Genomic DNA, 20,777 nt, shown 5'->3' on the forward strand with positions numbered 1-20,777 from the left:
ACAAAATGGAAATTTACCACCTCAAATATTAGGATTCAGAGCTGGGCTATACCTACCAGAGGCAGCCTGATAAGAAGTCAGCCCTTAAGGCTCCTATTAGAGTGGGAAAAACAAGGGAAAGCATGCTGCTGGGAATGTACATTCTCCCTCTGTCCCCAACACTTGTAACTGCTCCAGACACCTCAGCAGAAGCAGAGTTTCCGAGCCATGGCAGAGGGAAAGCAGGCAAAGGCACATAGCAACAATGGTAGGTCCCACCAAGGAATGTTGGGTTCCACATCCTGCCTCTAGCAGTGGCCAAGAGAGGCTAGAGAAGCATGGAAATGAGGACAAGTATGCAGTAATGTCCCCTGGCTTTGAGCACTCTATGAGCTGCAATACTTTCTGAGCCAAAACCAGCACTTCTGTGTTCTACGCCCCTCGATGAATTCTTCTTCTGTGGATTTATCTAATTCCTTTTGAAACGATGTAAACTTCTGGCATCCTCAGATGCTTGTGCTAATGCCATCAACAATATAACTATGCTTTCTGTGAAAAAAAACCCTGCTTTTTTTTTGTCAAACCTGCTATTCCATGCCCCTATTTGTGTTACCACCCTACTCAGCATTCATAAATCTCTGTTCCCTCCTTCCTCAGGCAAACCTTTTTCTACTCAGTAAACCAGGCTTATGTAGTCAATCTTCATCTGGAAACTATCTCATAGCTTTGAGCATCCTATCAACCTTTTCTAGCTCCAGTCTACCCTTTCTGAGAGACAGGGGATAAGAACTCATGCAGTCTTCAAGATATGTCTAACTCACAGACTTACACAGACTTCTATCCTTTTCTTAATAATTCCAGAGTCAACCCCAGGTGCATCAGTTTACATCTTTCCACATAGAATGGAATCTGCTATTTTTTCATTCAGCCAGAACATTAAGATTCTTTCAAAACTACCCTGAATTGCTCATTCTGTTTCATAAAGCTGTGTCACCTCATTTTGTTGACTCCCTTAACCAGATTGGTATGTATTTGAAAGCATAGAGTTCAGCAATGATCTCTGTGGGTTTCCACTGGTGCATCAACCAGGAAAGCCAACAAATCAACCTTTTGTTTTATTTTCTACCTCCAAACTATCCATTTACACATGCTAGGAGCCTTTTGTGCCTAAGCATTTTATTTCCTTAGAAGCACTTGATGAGAACTTCCTGAAAATATTTCTGGAAAATCCAGTAGAACATATTAACAGAATTTTCTAATCCAATGTTGACTGATTGCTGACTGATTCCTTCAAAGAAGTCTACAATTTTTAAGAATAATTAATAATATGTGAACACAAGGCTTGGGTCCTACTTAATAAACCATATGTAAGTAATTTCATTGGTTTTGTTCTCTACGATAACAATCACATTTATATATGTTCATTATTTCTATTATTTATTATAGGTACCACCAATTTGCTAAATGCACTTGTCAGATTTGCTAAGATACATATATCCTCAACTCCTGCATCAAGGCTTTTTTTTTTCAAATTGCATCATTTTCTTTTCATAAACAAGGGGGAAGCTTTAGAAGACTAGATGTCAAAATTAGTAGTTTACTCCATTCATAGTTAATTTCCTATATAACTCTTAAGTGAGCACCATATGCTCTGGCTGATTTGTTACTCTTTCTAACTAAAAAACTCAAACTATTTCTAACTATTGTTACCCATTTTCTTCAAAGACCTCTTTTTTGCCAACTCTTAAGTTTATAACAGACGAGTTGTCCCATTTAAAAATATTTTGGAGCAAGAATCCACCTAGCCTCCCACAGTGAATACAGCTTCAAACAGTTCATTTCTTTTTTTCTGCTTTTATAGTTAGATCACAATGCTTTAAAAAGCATTTTAAACTCATGAGCAAGAAGTGTAAGGATGGTCACCCCATTAACTAAGTCAGCATGCTATTGTGTTACTGTCATAATCTGTATTACTGTCATAAGTTAACAAAAAAAATGGGGGTGTGGGGGGGGAATATATGAATTACATATATATAAGTCATTCCTCAAAAATAATTGTCTATTTCTTAATGTCTTATGATAAGTTGGATGATGACAATCCTGATTTCACAGTATTTTTTAATATCACATCAGAGCTATTTGCACATAGCACACAGAGAGTATGAGGACAGGCCAGCCTGCAGTGAAATATCCAGGAAGGATTTATGGAGCGCAGTGCACTCTCCTCAACACGCTTCCCTTCCTCCTTCTTTGGAAAGACTACTGACAATGACTTTTTGCTAGTCAGGCAAAACTGGTGTTTTACCTTCTTTACCTTCCCTAAAGCTTAATGAACTCTGAACCACAATCTGGCCCCTTTTGTTTTATGTGCATAATATGACAATTCAGTATAAACATTCCCTGTCTCTAGGAAGCTCAGTTTAAGATATAAAACAGGGTGAAAGTATACATTAGATACTGCTGAAACTAACTTTGAAGTTGTTGTATTTAATTTAAACATTAGTTTAAAATCAGAATCCTTTATTTGGGGCCGGGGTTGATAAATAAAGCAAAAAGAAATTACAAAACGTAGATTGAAATAAGTGATGTTTACACATATTTGCTTAGGCAAGTGTGCTTCTCACCACTCACAGCCAAAGGCATTTCCCTTCTCAATGTTGTCACAGGAAAGAAACCTGGCTATGTGAGCTAGGATGATGCATTGCCCAATCTGAATGTTTTGGGGAGTGATTCTGAGGTGGCCAGAGCCTTCTTGCCATAGAAAGGCCAGACAGTGACATGAACTGGTGTTATGTTTGACAGCCATAGCTCCTGTGTAGCTTAGGCGTAGCAATGACTCATCATACCTTCCATCAAAAGCAGGGTTACCAAACACTTGTGCAAGAAAAATTGTCAGCATGTGGCACCTGCCTATGCTGCTTACCTTCCACTCACACACAAATTGGCAGCTCCTGACAGTTTGGCAGTGGAGGAAAGTGTTTGCAATTGTGGGTCTAAGGCAAACCCAAATTCAGTCATTTATTTCTTTTTTTTTTTAAACTTATTTTCCACATTTTTTAAAATTTCAAATGTGGGATTACTTGAGGTATTAAAACCAAAAAAATCTAAAACCTATAAGGTCAGATTAAAAGCAAGAATGGTGAACCTATTGCAATATTTCAGCTAGTGCACTCTGATTACCCATTAAATTATATTATTTCTTTTTATAAATGCATTTTCATTTTTTCAATCTGTTTTTTGACAAGAGTCTTTGAAAGAGTGGAAATCCACACAAAGAGCAGGTAAATTGATTCTCTTTGCAATTCCAGCTAAAACCTAAGTTCAGAACTGTCCATCATCCTGTGCTATTTTTGACCACAGATTAACGAGTAATATAGAGCAGAGGACAGTTTTGTACTTGTGGCATTTTGATAGGTAGAAAACGCACAAACAATTATAAAACAATCTTGAAGCTAAACCTTGAAATTATGCACACTGAAGTGCGTACTGTTGTGTGTTCATGGCACACTGGTATCTAACTTTATTTAAATTCAGGAGCCAAAATGTGACCTTGGTGAACTGGGTGGAAGTTTTGCCAGAAAGTTAGGTGGGACCTGGACCTGACCTCAAATTTCTGCATAGAAGTGCAATTGATTTGAGGGTTTGCATCAGCAACACGTCGCTATCAAAGCATCCTATCTCACTTTCATCCCACTGCTGCTGCCCCCGCTGTTACCATGCTGACCCCTTGTTCACACCACAATATTGGTTCCCTCTGAAATTGAGTTTTGAGTTCAGGATTTTACCGACAACTTTCAAGGCTCTTCAAGCCTTGACCCCTCTGTTCTTGTACAACCTGGTCCACATTTCTGCTTCCTTTCGTAACCTACTTTCTGTTTCTCATTTATCTCTGCTCTCCCATCACTTTTTAAGTTGACTGTGTCAAAATAGGGTGCTTTTGCAAAGTTGACCCCAGTGTGGTGGAACTCCATTCCTCTTGATATCTACAGATTTGGGAGATAAATCCCCCCCTCTACAGCTCAAGATTTCAACAGCTTGTCTCATAGGGTACAAAGTGTGGTCAGACCATGTGATACAGCTTTCATTTCCCCCAGACCTCCTCCCTCTTCAATTTTTTTAAGTTAAGGTCAGACTATGTAAAAGAATCAGAGCTCACAGCAGAATAATTGGAGTCGCCTGAGACTCACACAAAGGTCATGTAGGTTAGTGCTTTTGAGAAATCTGTGATAAGGCAGTGCCTGAGTGGGATTTGTGATCCAAGCCAATATTTCTGCTTAGTGTAACTTATGGGAGAATTTTAAATAAATTCTAACAGGGACAAAACTCCTTTTGTTGTGCTTCTTATCATGAAGTTTATGAGTGTTGTATGCAATATTGGACCTGCGAAGTTCATGTCCACTTGTTTTCCTGAAAAATACGTGTTGTAGTTGTTACTACCTCTCTGCTACTGAAGGCTTTCTTCCTACATAAATTACTTGAACACACTTCAAATATCTTTAAGAATTCGTTCATTTAATATATTGCCTTTTAGAAGAGAATACTTTTATTTTGAGAGACATATTAACAGTTGCAACACTGTACTGATTTAGCTTAGAAAAATCCTTTGGCTTTTACTCACATAATTTTGTATTTCAGAAAACCTGGGAACAGTTGCACTGTTCACAGGTTTCTTAAACTAAAAAAGGAAAAAAATTCCTTTCATATTTTTCCTATAACAATGTTTTCATTAATGTTCCAGGCTAGTTTTATCTTGGTTATGAATTTTATGATGATAAGAATTAATCACACTAGTCAAGCATGTTTCTTCATGAAAGTGTTTCTTCCTGTGAAATACTGTTCACATCACTGCAGATTCTTGAATGAGGGCTCCAGTATGGTTAGCACTGAAGGGGGCTGAAGAAGATTTTATAAATAACTCAATTATTTATTTTAGTTAAGGAAGACTTAAAAATTCATAAGAACACTCTAAGAATATCTAGAGTGTTCTGCTGCTGCCCTTACCAAAATGCAGTTTTCTGTATTTTTGACCATACTCCATAGAGAGGTTTTAATATGGGTCAGGAATGAAGCATATAACTTGTGGGGCTAAATTTCTCTGGACAGGAAGTGGAGACCCTGGTGTGGCTGAAGAACTTGACCAGATCAGCTTGGGAGTTTGTAAAAACATATGAACAAAAAAAAGAATATTTTTTGTCCTCTAACCTTCTCTTAGAAATAACAGTGTGTTTTTCCTTCTGTCAGTGAACACTTGTCACCCGATGCCAACTCGTCATAGTATAGGTCAGCTTGAGACGTCACACAGCAGACAGAGAAAACTTTATCTCTTGCATTCAGACTTTTTGAAACTCTTAAAATAACAAAAAAAGGGCAACAAATAATAATCTCTATTTAAAAAAAACAGAATTCAAACCTCTGTTTCAGCATTTTTTAGAACTGAAGCAAAAAGTGCTTTCAAGTGTATATTTGGGAAATCAGCACTCTTTCATTCTATTTACAGTTCACCTTTCCAGCTGTGCAGTGCCCTGACTTGTGTGTGCCATTTCAGGGCAGACAAATGTCCACAGTGATACAACAAAGCTCAGACTTACATTGAACTTTATCAATTTGTGAAGTCTCTCAGGCTCAGGTGATTTGGACCTTTCAAAGAACCATTCAGTTAAGCCCTGCTTTGGCAAGAACAAATACTTGATAAATGTTTATCTCTTCATACCACATTTCTCTCCTAAGCTGACTTCCATGTCATCAAAACTTCATCAAAAGTTCCACCCAAAAATGGATGGAATTCAGAAAAGTGACTATATCAAAAACATGTGGTGTTTTGCTAAAGAGAATGATTCTTCACCAGTCCCTCATAGTCACCCTTTACTTTACAAGAAGAATTAAGCACTCCTTTCAAAATCTCTTTTCTGCATAGTTTACAGACCTTCTCAGTGATGCAGGATTGTTGTGTTTGCTAACCAGCAAATATATGAGTTGTAAACGTTCCTCAGGAGTTCAGCATCCCACAGCATAAAAAAAGGAATTCTTTTCCCCCACTCTTTTCCAGATCTTCTGAAGTGTAACAGATGGTTGTTATTATTTCTCCTTTTGGTTTCTCTTCCTTTTATCTTTACCCAAAGTATTTCACCACCGCACATTTGAACTGTCAAATTGCACCATGGTGGAATTATGCACACTTCTGGAATGTGGGATGATCTCTTCAGTTCTTCAGCCTTCCTACCACTTCCAGGTAACTCCTCAGTTTTGCTGACATTCTGCTTCTGAGAATCATGTTACAAATTATATATTTTCTCATTCAGCCTATATCACAATCTCTGCCATTTAGAGCAGCTTTCAGTTCTACTGTTGTTTTTTCCTTACTTTTAATTACAAACATCTGAATATTAAAATACTTGTAATTTACAATGTCCTTTACAAAAAAAATGGTACCAGAGAGCATCTCAACCTGGACAAAAGGCATGATCCCACAGTACTTCCAGTGTTATGTCACCACCAGGTTTGTCATTGTTTTGGTATCTTGTTTTCTTCCTCCAGACATAATCCTGCAGAGCTGAAAAATTTTCAGATATATCAGATATATTTAGTTTTTTATTTTCCTCTTTATGAGATCATTGCTGTCTCTGAAGGGCTCTTCAAACAGTAAAAGATACCTTTCATTTGTTATCATATTGTGTCATATATATTTTAAAATTAACATTACTATGGAAAAAATTTAATAAAATCTGTGGTCTGTTCCTAACTCCTATAGCAAAAACATCAACTGGCACTCAATTATTTAAACTGTTGGTCTCCATTTATAGTGCTCTACTATAATGATGTACAATTTATTGTTGGACCGTGCAATTTATTTGTTCAGTCTGGCTGTGATTAATTTCAAAATTTTCATCATTATTCAAAAAGATCTTCCACTGTACATAGGCTTAATAGTGTACTCCTATCATACCTGCTAAATAAGCTAATGTACTTCAGCACAAATATTCTCTATCAGTTGCATTTACACTACAAGACCATTAATTCTGAGTAATAAAGCAAGACACATTTTATTCACACTTTACACTCTTCTGAAGATAAACACATTTATCACAATTCTTGTTATAGTTTGTGTTTGTGTGATGGGGTTAAAGAAACAACAAAATCACTTTGGAAAAAATATTTCTTCAGTATGTTTTACCCCACTTGTGGTTCAAAGAGCTATGCCTCCAATGTGCTTGAAAAGATTTCTATATGGGCAGCAGAAGCATGAGTTTTAATTTGAACAAAACAGGTATTATAGAAGAAGCTGTGTATGAAAGCAAGCAAGAACCCTTTGAGGCTCAAGAGGCCTTTATTATCTTCCTAAGGGGCCTGTTTAGCTCTGGCATGAAAAGTTAATTTATATACATTTAGTCTACTTTATTTTCGTAGAAATAATTATTTCTTCCTGTTGCATTTTTTCATCTGTTGCTACTTTCTCCCTAGTGCAGTTTAACCTCTTTGTAACGTATAGTTACAAAACATTGCTTGCAACATTAATTTCAAAGATTTATCTCAACCTCCTTTGAAGGTGTCTTCAGTTCAGTTATCTGCAGCATTTCTCCCCATTGAGATTTTTTTCCAATTTTAGTTAGTTATTTTTATCAAAGAAGACTAGAACTGCTGACAGTACAAAAAGCAGAAAAAGCAGGTCTCATAAAAATGTGAAAAGGAACATATAAGCGATGACAGCCTGATTTGTGGGTTATTGTAAATTGTATACACTTCTGCTGGAAATTATGTCTCTATCTAATACATATCAGAACATCCTTGCTCCTCTGTCTTTACTTACACAGTTCAAATGTCAATCTGGCTAGCTCAATAAAGGGCCAAGGTGGCAAGTAAAAGAGGCCTCTAGAAAAGGTCTCATATCAATGATTTGATGTGAAACTTAGACTTAAAATTAGATAATCCAGAGATGGCTGGATTATTTGTGTGATTAATGTCTCACTGAAGCTGGGGAGCTGAGAGCAGAATGTGGCAATCTGCAAATGAAATGATCTCCTGAGCAATTCATAGAGGACCATATTATAAGAAAGGAGAATATTTTTTCCCAAAGTTGTCAGCCTTCTGTGCTCAACTCAGGTTTGCAAAAGGAAGCTGGGCAATTTCTCTTTCTTAGACTTCCTTCAATAACACACAATGCTTCTGTAATTCAAAATTCCCTTTTTACTTTGATACTGCTTGAAGCAGAATATGATCTAGTTTCCCTTTTCCTGGTTTAGATCTGCTGCACAGAAAACAAACCATAAAAATGTGGTTTTGTCAGTTTTATGCAAGTAGTCAGGACTGAAAGACATGTGGGGTTAAAGGTTGAAACACTTTCAATTCATCATCCAGGCCTAGTTCTCAAGTATTTGGCTGTTCAATTTTGCAAACACAAGACAGCAATTATATGTGGAAACTGAGAAATTAGAACTCTTATCAAGCTCAAGTATTTGTATAAGGGCACAATTTCAGGGAAAAAAAAGAAAAAGTCTGTGTAAGGTCATATACAAAGACTGCAATGTGGTTTGAAAGTGTTCCTGAAAAATACAGGATCTGTTAAATGTTTGCTGACTAGATCCCCTATATCTGTAGGTGGGGGGCAGTGGTTCTTAAAAATGCCCTTTAAAAAGATAAGCATTTCTCCATAACTTTACAGATAATGAACTTTGGTTTTTTGAATATGTGGTGCCTCTGAATATTTCCAAGAATTATTGTCATCCAGCTCCATAGGGATCTAAAGTAAGCAAAAAGCACTGAGTTGAACGTTCCACAAACTTACATAATGGGTATTTAAGCTCTGAAAACTGTATTCACTACAAACAACTGCTAGGTTTTGCTACATTTAAAACATAATCTTTATAATGGAGCTTGATTTTCAGAATACTCTCATTTTGTACTCATAAGAAACTGCTGTAATTTTCCAAGCAAAAATTTGCACAAGTGTTATTCCATGACTGATCCTCCTTCCAAAAATCAAAATCAAAAGAAGGGCTCACCTGTAGATAGGGGGATTGAAATGATCCTTTTTTTATTTCAATTTCTTCTTCTTTCAGTGTCAGCTTTCTCTCTTCCCTTGATCCATAGGTGAAACCAACTTGCAAAGTTTTCCCCCTACTCAGATGTGAATGATCATCCCCATGAACAAACAATCTACAGGATACAGCTCCTACAGATTAAAAGCCAGATTGTTAACCAAAGGCACTCTGCATCGCCAGTTCACAAAAGTCTCAATTCTTCTTTAGCAAAAAATGCAGCAAATTTAGACCTTTTAATTTCATTTATTTATTTATTTATATTTGCTCATTTAGACCTTGCAATTTAAACAAGATCTTGCAAGTTCATTCAGCAATGTTTGCTGAAAGCTGATGAGCTCTTTCTAAAGACAAAAAGACAAGTAGACACTTACCTATAAGCTAATTGTTTCTCTGCTAATCTTCAGAACACATGTCATGGCCATGTGCAACATGGCAATCCTTTTAGTAGGAGCTGGAAAGCCCCAAAACTTTCAGTGCATTTTGCCCAACTGAAAGACTTCCTTTTGGATTAGTGAATTTTCTGTGGGGTGGGAATTTTGAGAGCTGACTCCCACTTTCTGGAAAGTTAAATTATTTATGAAACTTGCAAAGTTTCTGCAAATTTCTGTCTCATATACTGTCTGTGCAAACCAGGAACCACAGTGTTGCTCCTGGCTTTCTTTTTCGCTGTCAATATCACTCTCTTGAAAAGTTAAGATGAAAACTGTTGCTACAGAGATTTGGGGATGAATGGTGAATTAAGTAGAAATAGTTACAATTAAGTCTGTTTACAAAGTGACTGTGCACAACTGACTAGGAAGGGTTATCACTGGCCCTCAGAAAGAACTGAAAGTCAGTTCCAGAAAGAAAACTTGGAAATGTTTTGAGGTTTACCAAAAACATATTATGTTTTAAGTATGTTTATATGTTAGAAACAGTGTTCACTTAGGAGTAGGACAACGTCCTACTTTTGTATCAGCAGAAAGTCCCAATACAGTAGTAGTTTTGCAATCAAAATCCCTTTTCCAGTGCTACTTCTTTCACTTAGGGCCCATGTCTAAGGAATACCATCAGAAGACATCTGGCAATATTAACCGTGTCTGCCTTACACAAATTATGCCAACAAAACATTTTGCATTTCCCTGACTCCTGAAGAAGAACAGCAGAGGAAGGATTCCTCTAGAAAGGAAGATGAGCCAAGTATTTGTCTAGCATCTGACCGCACTGCAATGAAGAGTGGGACATTTTGTCTCTTTAGAGAAGGCACAGATTAGGCTGGTTTTTGTCTCTTATCAAAGTTTCTACTGACTGTTCTGCTGACATGTTCCCAGCCGCATGTACCTCAAAAATGTAAATTCAAGGGCAGAAACAGTATTTTACCAAAGGAAGCAAAGTTCCACTGCAATTTTGAATAATGAGAATTCAAGTAGCAACACTACTCAATTAGAAGAGTACTAACTGGAACATAAGTGAAAAATTAAGAGCAGTCTCGATACTCATCCTCCAAGACTCCTTCAAAGTAATTTGCTGAGGGAGTAGCATGATGCTTTAAAGGTAATTATCCTGGTAAAAAATGGTGAAAATTTTCAACTACTTGCCATGTTTTTTCGGCTTCATATTTCATTTTGGATATCTGAGGTACAGTGAAAGCAAAGACAAAGAGAAGATGAAAATACTTGAATTACTAAAAGAATATTTATTTTAGTCATCTTGATTAGCCTTAGCTATTATGTCAAACAATTTTTATTCTGTTTATGGAATATAACACATCTATAGGCCAGATGTTAACAATGTACCTGAACTCGGTGTCCACTTATTTGAAGCAAAATCTCTTGCATGACTCCTTTTTCCTGCTGGCAGTTGAGAGCACAAGTGATTGAAATGGCCTTTACGTCAATAAGGTTATTTAAATTTAAAAAAAAAAAAAAAAAAAAAAAAAAAAAAAAAAAAAAAAAATCAGACACAAATGTAGCACAGGAGTTCTGGGTTTAAAAGTTATTATTTGTTAACACAAACAGTAGCTGACAGAAGAGCACATGCAAATGTGAGAATATCCATTCATATTCCACATATGAATGGAGATCACACTAAGTCTCTGAAAACCTGACCTTCACTAAATTTGCAATACTTCTTTCTTATGCTACATTAACAGTGTTGTACTTGTTACATAGTAACAATCTCGATTTTATGTTAACTGGGTCTGATAGTTTAGGTTTGTTTTTTTCTTTCAGAGCTCTAGATTTAGGGCTAAGTCAATGCCAATTACTGCGGATCCTCCAACTGTACTGGAAATCTCCAGTGAATATTTTTCCCTCATTCAGTGAATATTCTCCCCTCATTACACACATTGAAATTCCATTAATATCAATACTGGTTTGGTGTGTAGAATACACAATAGAGATCTACACTGAAGTTCAAGAATCACAATTTTGTTTTCTGTACTAAACTTCAGCTCTTTTATTGATTCTTTTTCTGCCCACTCTCCTCAATGTTAAAACTAAATTGCTTCCAGACTTAATTATAAAATTATAAATTGAGGGCAAAAGAAAAAATCAATGGCAACACCCGTAGTGATTAATTTGTCAAACAAACAAACATTCCCAATTTCCCGACGTCTTATTTGCTTATTTTGTAACAGACACTGAAAAATAGCCTTAAAAATGTAAAAATGAAATGTTGCCTTCTTTCTGGGGAATAGAAGCCACAAGTTTAAATCATTAAACTATAATTATACTCTGAACATTGGAAGGATTTACAGTAAAAATATCAGGTTGAGATTAAGTCAATAAAATTAATCACTCGTAACCCTGAAGGAGCAAAAGGGTTGAAAAATGCTACAAAATTGAAAGCTACCATGAGCAAAGGGACTCAGGGAATTCATTTTAATTTACCACAGCCAAGTTCAAATACAAGCTGTTCTTTGTTATCCAACCTGAGGTATTATTTTTCATACAGATGCTCACATTTGACCAAGCCATAATCACATACTGTAGAGCTTTCTTTATCTGATTGTAGAAGTTTCCTGTTTTAGCTCTACATTGACAATGAACTGCATATGGAGGGGGTGGTGTCACAGAGTGGACTCTATTCTGCTCACCTAACCACATCTATCAGTGTATTAAGTGCCTTAAAGCTGGGACTTGAGCAATAGGTAGTAAAGTTGGCCTTCAGTCACTACTGTCCCTCTTTCTTACATGAGCCTAAAAGACATTTTATATTGTGAATTTTTTGCTGTTCTAGCAGCACAGACAGCTCTCCCACAGTGGCCTAAGAGAAGGTTATGAATTGCAATAACCTTTTCTCTCTCATCTGGGTTTAATGGTTGACGATGCTGTCTAAAACAGTACCTCTCCACCCCAAAAGGAATGTGCTGCCCATGAGAAACTGTGAAGAGCAAATGTAGCCATTTCTCTTCCAAGAATCCACATGGTCTGATGATGGGCAGACTTCTCAGTAGAAATTATCTAACAAAAGAGGTGTGAGTATAGGAGGACATAGGAAAGGTTGTGTTAAGGACAAGTGATCAGCTCCTTAAGTAGTAATTTGTAATTCGAGTAGATCATGCTTTTGGATCTGGAGTGACCTGGTACAACTACTCTGAAAATCAAGATGTGTCTGTGAACTGTGGGACTGTGCACTACGGTTGAATTTTAATTCAGCTGCAGAGATTTAGGTTCCTCCTCTAGCCCCAAGAAAATTAAAATCAATTAACAAGATCTCTTTTGGTTTGCAGTGTAGCCATCTCTATTCACTTCAGATATTAGCCATCTGATTTTACAGCTACCAAAGTGGGGACAGCTGTGTTTGAAGACTTGCAAGTAAAGGAGAGAATTGCTTAATACATGATGTAAAGTAACATTTCCCAGTGAAATCAACCAAAGTTCAAAGACTTCTTTTTTTTTTTTTTCAATGAGTGCTTTGAAAAACTACCAACTCAGGAACTATTTATGTTACCAGAAATAGTGAAGTAGGGCCTGCATGAAAAAGTACATATGCCGTTGCCCCTTCCTAAGCAAAATCAAACATCATAGCCAGTATTTGCAGTGGAACAGTTTCATTGAGAATATAACCTATGATAGTGCAGCTCCACATGATCAACCTGACGTGGCTTTCTTTCCAGACTATTTGCAAGAATTCACTGCAACCTTTGTTTATTTACAAGATTTCCACCAAAGCTAGTTTAAATAGACATTTTTAAAAAATATTTCCAGAAACATATAGCAGCCATCTGCAGGCAAGTTTATTTCTGAAAAGACATTTATGAATTTATATCCAACATAAATAAAGAGCTGTTAGGCAATTAAGCTGGAAAATGTGCATTTTTCAGACAGAAAATAAACATTTGTTTCCAGCCAGTTGATGTACAAGTACCACAATTTAAAATGTGAAAACATAACTTTCTACACCCAATGTTGAGACTGACTTTCTGCTTTAAAAACAGAATGTCTAAGTGTTCTTGATGACATGAATTTTTAAAATTCTTCTCCATGTGGAAGATGCTAATCTTCTACATGATTTAAAAGTGATCTTCACTCACAGCTTCATTCTTACCATGTATGCAAGACCTTCTTAATGAGCTGTGCCCTGCCACAATTTTTCAGGCAAATGCCTGTTTCAAGTCAAAGAGAATTTTGCTTGACTGTCCTTGAAAAAAAACTTTAGGACTAAATGTAATTCCTGGAATTATTTGCCTATCACCTAGGGATATTGGTGAAAATTTAACTTTATTTTAGACTGCAAATTCTTAGGTGGAAAGCACTGAAGAGTACTATAGTTTTGCATCAGTCACTCTACTGTAAAGATAATTTTGCTACCAAGCCTCAGTTTTCATCACTTTCCTCAGCTAGTATCTTTGGCCTGAAACATTTTCCCCTTGTTTCCATCCTCATGATGTTCTGTATATTTTACACTCTACATACTTGAAGAACATCCAGCTATTCCTTCATACAAGACTTAAAATAACACAACAATATTTATTTAGCCAAAGATCCGATAAGATATCTTTGGAATAGGTTAGGCAGAAACTATTTGGCTTTAAAATATTACATGTAGCATCTGTGTAGCTCCTTGAGAAGAAACTGATAATTTTTTTGATAAAAGACTTGTGAAAGAAAAGAATGAGATAGTTACAAGCCATATTATTTTCTAAGGTATATGTAAGGTCTTGGTCCAGCAAGAATTGCTCTTATGCTCTGAGCCATTAAAGCTGAAAAGAATAAAAATATTGTAAGTTTTTTAACAGTAGAATTTAGGTGTGGTTCCCCGACCTGCTCATGGAATAAAAATGTGTTTGGAAGGAGTGAGCTAATGGTTTCTGAACTGTGCTGTCCCACTCCCTAAAATCTCTAGCTGCATTAACAGCTCATCCACATTATTTAACCTCCATAGTATTAACTTACACCCACACTAATATTAATATAATCTTTGGTATTTTCCTAGGTTTACTTTACATTTTTTTTAGATAAAGGAATAGATGTGGAGGGCAGGTTTATTAGTGTCTGTGGCACAGGATGATCTGTGCTCTGGCTACCCAAGTCCCAACACAGCTGCTGAGTGCCATGATCAGGAAGTTAAATGAGAATAAACATCTTGCTATACTTGCCCTGTATCTTATGTATGTACCCTAACAAGTCAAATTGTCCACTATCAGAAGGAGGAGTCTGTGCTAGCTGGGTTTGGGTTTATGTGGTACATTTTTATGTTCTTAATATTTGCATTTTCAAATAGCAATGCCTATAAGGCAAATAGCCTCAGCTAAGGGTCAGGACTCCCTCTGATAGATACTATACAAGAAGAAAATTCCTGTCCAAAAGGGCTTGGTAAGGCAAAAAGTGGAATGGATACACTTCGTCAGAGGGGGTACAGAAAACACCAGAACAAGTAGCAAGCTATTTGCTCACTACACAGAGAACAAAACCAGCAAATCTATTTTAAGTGTTGTCTTAACTTCTGCTCTCCATTCCCTCTAGGTACTGAGAGGGATGCAAAGTAACCCTGATGTTGCAAGTGATATGCCCTGTAGGCTGAATTTGCAGCCCTTGCCTCTGGTTAGCAAGAGACAGGTCTCTGCACCATGGAAACCAGAAGCTGTGTGTGTTTGGAGAGAATGGCAATGCTGCAATAACAGGTGGAATCCCAACCCCGGTTCTAAAGCCCATGAGCTGCAACACAAAGACTTCCTGTGAAATTCTTGAAGAAGCACCTGAGAGTGTTCAGGTAGAAGGACACAAAGTTCTACCATCTGAGAGATCTGAAAATAAAGATGATGGGGGCATCACTCCAACCAAGAAACTGAGACCACTGTATCCTACCTGTGTGCTGTGGTAGTACACCACTACCTTCAGTCTTCGTTATCTTCAAAGAAGAGTTTAAACTCACATTAAAAGAATTGTAAAGAAAGAAGCATTAAACTCACACACACACAGAGCTTTTCTGTCCCTTTAAATTATGTTCCTTATGACAGGCAAGGTGAATTTTAACCCATATGGGAGCTCAGAAGCACAACAATGTGCAGAAAATCAGTTCCTAGATGCACCACAGCCATGTAAGGTCTTGAACATCTAGCTCTCAGGTATCTAAATCCTCACTGTAAACCACAGTAAAGCCAAGCTAACAGTCTCCTGATGCCCCAATATTCCTCGTAATTGATTTTTTTATATAGATAGCAGTAAAAGGTTTCCTAGAGTCAGCTAGTCCTAGAGTCCTCAGCAAGAAGGACTAGAGACTCCATGCATTACTTCCCTTCTTGTTAAATGAGATTTAAAGTACTACTGCTTCATAAATATGTCCAAAGTGAGAAAACACCTTCCATATATTGAAGATAGATATTTTTTTAAAAATCTGGAAAGTTGTCTGTGCACAAAGACAAAAAAAAAAGAAAGAAAAGGATACATAAAAGAAAAATTTTAAAAAGTAGCAAAAGTAGATAAAGTTTAAAAAGTAGAGTAGTAGAAGAGAGGGAAAGGGGGGAAAAAAGAAAAATGAAAACGAGAAAAAAGCAAAGAAATGAACTCATATTTAAGCTTTACATTTTGCATTCCTTAAGAATCCTGCTTATTTAAACCAGACTTTGGAAACGTTGCTGTAGTTTCAGACTGTAGAGCAACAATTTGCAATGCTAAAGATATTTCCTTTTGGGGTACTAATCCAGAATCTCCTCTTTTTTTCTTGATTTAGGAATATTTTAATTGGAAAGATTACATTTTTTTAGTTCACTTAAGCAAGCAGTTTTCTTCTAAAATATCTAGATTTCTGTTAGCACTGTTAACTACTTCATCTTCCTTCCTATGCACATACACGTCATGTCTGGAGCAAAGCTAAATAAGAACCACATGTTCCATATAAACATTTAGATGCTTTGCATATAGATGGTGCTTAGCTGGAACAACTATAAAGGAATAAACCAAAAGGAAACAGTAGGTGAAAGACTCAGCATTTTAGTAAGAGAGCAGGAACATAAGCAATTAATCATTAATATGGAAAAAGAAGCGGAAGGCAATAGGAGGAGGAAAGTAGTTACAAGAGAGGAAAGGTTTGGTTAATCTTACAGTTGAGGTGAACCTCACCCAACCACAGTTTGAGTCTTGTCTAAAATACACATCCAGGGTTACACTTTGCCTTGACGGAACTGGTGTCAAATCCTAAACATTCATTTTCCATAGATACGAGCACGAAGAGAATTTGTCCTTTCATCACTCCATAAATGTACTGGATGTATTGTTTACATTTCAAGTGTTCAGAATCAAAGACAACAATATAACTCAGACAGGATTAATTGCATCTGGTAAAATGCAGAGTAACTCTACTAAAACAAACTCTGATACTTAATTTTGTTAAGTAAACTTCAATAGAGTTACATAGATTTATCATTGTGTAACTCAGATCAAAAGCTAATTCAGTCAAAAGCAGTATCAGAGGGAGTACTGCCAGACTTGTCAAGCCTCATACTTCACACACAAGACATTCCTCTGGCTCCATCCTGCTCTCTTCAGTTTGGTGTTTCTGTCTCAGGCGACCACACAACAGCTCCTCAGCTTCCCTCCAGCTCTGGGATCCAACATCAGATAGATGAGTTTAGATTGCTGACAAATCCTGTTTGGCAGATGAGGTCCTGGATGAGCAGGGAGGGCTGCTGGAGCATGGTCCACAGCTGGGAGCAGTTGGTCTGGAGGGAGAGCCCACCCTCCGAGTCCTGCAGGTAGGCAGCAGTTCCTCACCCTCACTCCACTGCCTCTTTCCCCATGTGGCCCATACCCTGCGTTCCCTCTAAAAGCAGAACATTCCTGTAAAAGCAAAACTGAGGCCTTAACCTCGATGACAAAAGTATGTAAAGGAAATTACTTCAGTGATTCTCATTATAATGAAGAGTTTTCTAAACAGAATCATAGGTTGACAGGTAAGGTGTCACCATTGTAAAAAATTTCGCATTTTCTTAATATTTTGTGGGACATGGTGATTCATAACTATTGCAATTTTCATTGTGATCACCACAGTGATGCACTATAAATTACATGGATAGTCCCTGTGAAATATATCTTCCTCCTAAAAAGAAAAGAAAAGAAAACTAAATACTGTACACTGCTGATGAATGCTAAATGCGTATTCTTTTTATTTTCTAGACTTGCAGCCACATCCAGGCCAAAATATGAGAGGCAAATGAGAACTAAAAACTTCTGAGAAGGCAATCCCTGTACATTACATAAACACATATAGCAACTCCTTCCAATCTTATGATGCATTAAAAATTCTGAAATTTTTTTGCAAGATCAACCTGATTAGCGGATATTCCAACTTTCATTAAATTACTAACCAAAATATTCCTTTATAGTAAACCAAATTATCTGATAATAGTAGTCTCTGGTTACAGTCCTATTTTTGATTCTGATTTGCAGAGATAGTCCTGCTACTTTGAGATTATTTCCTACAAATGGGAAAAAAAAAAAAAAAAAAAAAAAAAAAGTTTCAAGATTTGACTTGCTCCAGGTTATGAAAAGGTTAAAAGCCAGATTCTGTCTCCATTTTGCCAGGCCTGGGAACAATGGGGGCTGGGACACAGGGGAGGGCATCAAAACACAGTGAACTTCAGTTACTCTTTTATCTCCATCTTTCATCCATTATCTTCATCACCCAAGTGAAATTGTCTTTTAAGGATAATTAGGAAGTAGCTTAGTTTATAGCAGTCCTGTGGCTGTCCTAAAACAAATGGTTAGAAAAAGAATGATCGAAAATAGCTTCATTTTTTTTTTCTGACATGGAAGCACACAGGACTTATTGAAAAATACACAGAATTTAAAACAGAGAAAGCTAAAGATTTCCTGGCTCTTAGTTCTGTCTGACATCCCTTATTACTCATTCAGACACAGAGGGACTTCAGAGCTTCATTCAAACTAAATCTCTAATGGGATTCCCTACCAGATAAGGGTATAGGTCCTTGGACTACAAATTAGGAGATAAAAGTCACTGAAATTCAGCAATGATCAACTTTTCAGTTCACTGTCAATAATATAAAATAAATTGAAAAAAAATAGTTTGAATCTCAGCAATAATGAGCCTTCCTTGAATTGTCCTAAAATAAAAACAAACAAAAACAACTTTTGAGGAAAAAATATTTTGTTCAACTTTTTTCATTTCAGGGTTCTTCCCATTCTTGAAAAAAAGAAAAAGGCTTCAAGAGGATGAAAAGATACATGTCAGGCAGTCTGCATCTCACTGATGCTAACCTAATCTATCAACGGCCTGGGAAATATGTGGCTTGACAAAGGGAAGCAGATGTGCTTTTAATCCTCCTAAAGCAAACTATGGGATGGGTATCCTCAATCACCCAGAATGTTTTTTTCTGGTGCCCTTATGTCTCTTGGTAAAGGCTGAACAGAGTTATTTGTCATGGAATCAGACCTTCACTTGGGATTTGTGTACTTTTTAGTCCTTTGATCATATGTCTCATATTTTACCTTAACTGAACCTTCATGGACTTTTGAAGATAATCATTGCTTTCCATTTTTCATCAGAGAGAGCTACTGGCATGAGCAATCATCCCTCTCTGCAAGCACTTCTCTTGAAATTAGGAAGCCACTTGCCCAGCCTGCTGACAGGCAAATAGGATACAGTAGATGCCAGATTCTGGCTTTTTTTCAAAGAACAGTTGTTAAATCTTTCCTACTTCATGTTGATTGGAAACTTGATTAATCTTTCACTGATGAGATCCAAGAGAGGTGAGAAAACACCTTCAATGCCAAAATGGAAGTAGTGTTTATTACACCTTGTTTGTGACCAAGATCCCATGTCTTGTGTAACAGAGTGTGCAGAGAACAGTCACTGAGCTCTGCCTGGCACTCTCTCCAGCACGGTGTATATGACAGGCTAAGGCAGTATCAGCCCATTTTTGAGACAGGAAAGCTGCCTTTAAGAGTTCTCAGTGAAACTAGTTTCCTGCTCCATGAGCATGTAAGGGAGAGAAAGCCATCCTTTGTTGATGAAGCCAGATGTCCAACTCCAATGTCTGAAAACACCAAAAAAAATTATACCTCCTATTTAAACACAATATGCACAATGAACACAATTCCTTTGGCTTTTTTTGGAAAGAGTGGAGAGCAGATCAATGCTGTCATCAGTGAACAGCATTATCGTGAAGCAAGGGTCAAATCAACAGTCCTAAATCTTCTATCAGCAATTTTCTCTGAGACTAGATTGGTCTTTATCATTATCTATTCCACAGATTCATCAGAAAAAGAAGAGAAATACACAGAGTATTCTTCACTGTAGCAAACCCAGACTGACTTTTAGCTACTGCTCTAAACACCTCCAAAGCCAGGACAGAGTCATTCAGAATTTTGGAAGTCAGTAAATGGTTCACTTCCCTTGTAAACGTAGTGCCCTTGGCAAAATAGTGTGTGTGCAGTGTAGTATAGCAACCCTCTTACCTTGACCGAAAAAGTAGTGCAGCCTTTGTTTGAACCTAACCTCCTTTACAAGATATTTAAAAGTTTGGCATATTGGATTGGTCAGAGGACAAGGTGGTGTGCATCATCACACAAAAGACTGCAAGTCTTTTGCACGTACGAAAAACAAAACAAAGGGCAAGTGATTACTTACTAATAATGAGGCAGACAGAGCTGTGGCTGAAATACAGGTCTCTTGCCACCCAGATCCATGTGAAAATTGAGAGGCCACAGTTTCTACAATCACATTACTTAACCTTTTCATGTCTCATTCTCCCCCAAAGTAAAACAATATGCCATAAAACCTTTTCATATTCAATTTTTCATTGACATAACTAGTCAATGCTAGTGCCTAGCATTAATAGCACACTTTGAAAATATAAGGTATTCTGTTAGAAAGCAGAAAATATGTTAATGGCTAACTGCTTGGTTATATACAGAAGGAACTAAAACATGGAGTTAAACTGCTGCAGGCATCTTCCACAGAGGCAGCATCCAAAAGAGGAGCCATCCAAAGCCCAGCATAGGCAACACAAATTAACTAATTCTGTGGCACTTTGCAACTCTGGAACTGGACCCTAGTAAAGTTGTATAGGTGTTTACCATGATCTGACAACCTTTTTTATGCAGCTAAATTGTTCATTGACAAAAGGCAGTGCTTTATTGTGCTAACTAGAGAAAATGGGTTGTTTTGTATAAAACTGAGCTGTGGCACAGGAGCCCTGGATTCAGCTACCATCTCTACCACATGTTCCTGTAGGACCTTGAGCTAGTCAATTGCTCTTTCCATTCCTCAACTCCCTCTGTGTAGCAATTTCACCAGCAAAGCTTCTGGGATTGACAAAGG

The 20,777-nt window shown here is 37.1% G+C and overlaps 1 protein-coding gene across 11 annotated transcripts in view; it reads right to left on the reverse strand.

Annotated features, from left to right (window-relative positions):
• LOC310918741 (uncharacterized protein) overlaps positions 1 to 20,777 on the reverse strand; it is a 62,238-nt gene that overhangs the window by 20,486 nt on the left and 20,975 nt on the right. For 2 of the 11 annotated variants that reach the window (XR_014591738.1, XR_014591740.1), the window contains 3 exons: positions 10,790 to 10,846; positions 8,976 to 9,145; positions 4,233 to 6,529 (listed from right to left, as the gene is read on the reverse strand). Coding sequence is in view for 5 of the 11 variants with exons in the window: in XM_083877697.1 (XP_083733823.1) it covers positions 8,630 to 8,713; positions 8,976 to 9,145; positions 10,790 to 10,879 (344 nt within the window). In the remaining 6 variants the exon portion in view is untranslated. Of the gene's footprint in view, positions 1 to 4,232; positions 6,530 to 7,075; positions 8,714 to 8,975; positions 9,146 to 10,789; positions 10,880 to 14,127; positions 14,200 to 20,777 lie in introns of those variants that run through there. The other 9 variants (XR_014591741.1, XM_083877698.1, XM_083877700.1 and 6 more) reach the window with 6 other exon arrangements.

The sequence above is a fragment of the Zosterops lateralis genome, assembly GCF_965231275.1.
Source record: "Zosterops lateralis genome assembly, chromosome: 1".
In the NCBI taxonomy this organism is placed as follows: domain Eukaryota; kingdom Metazoa; phylum Chordata; class Aves; order Passeriformes; family Zosteropidae; genus Zosterops; species Zosterops lateralis.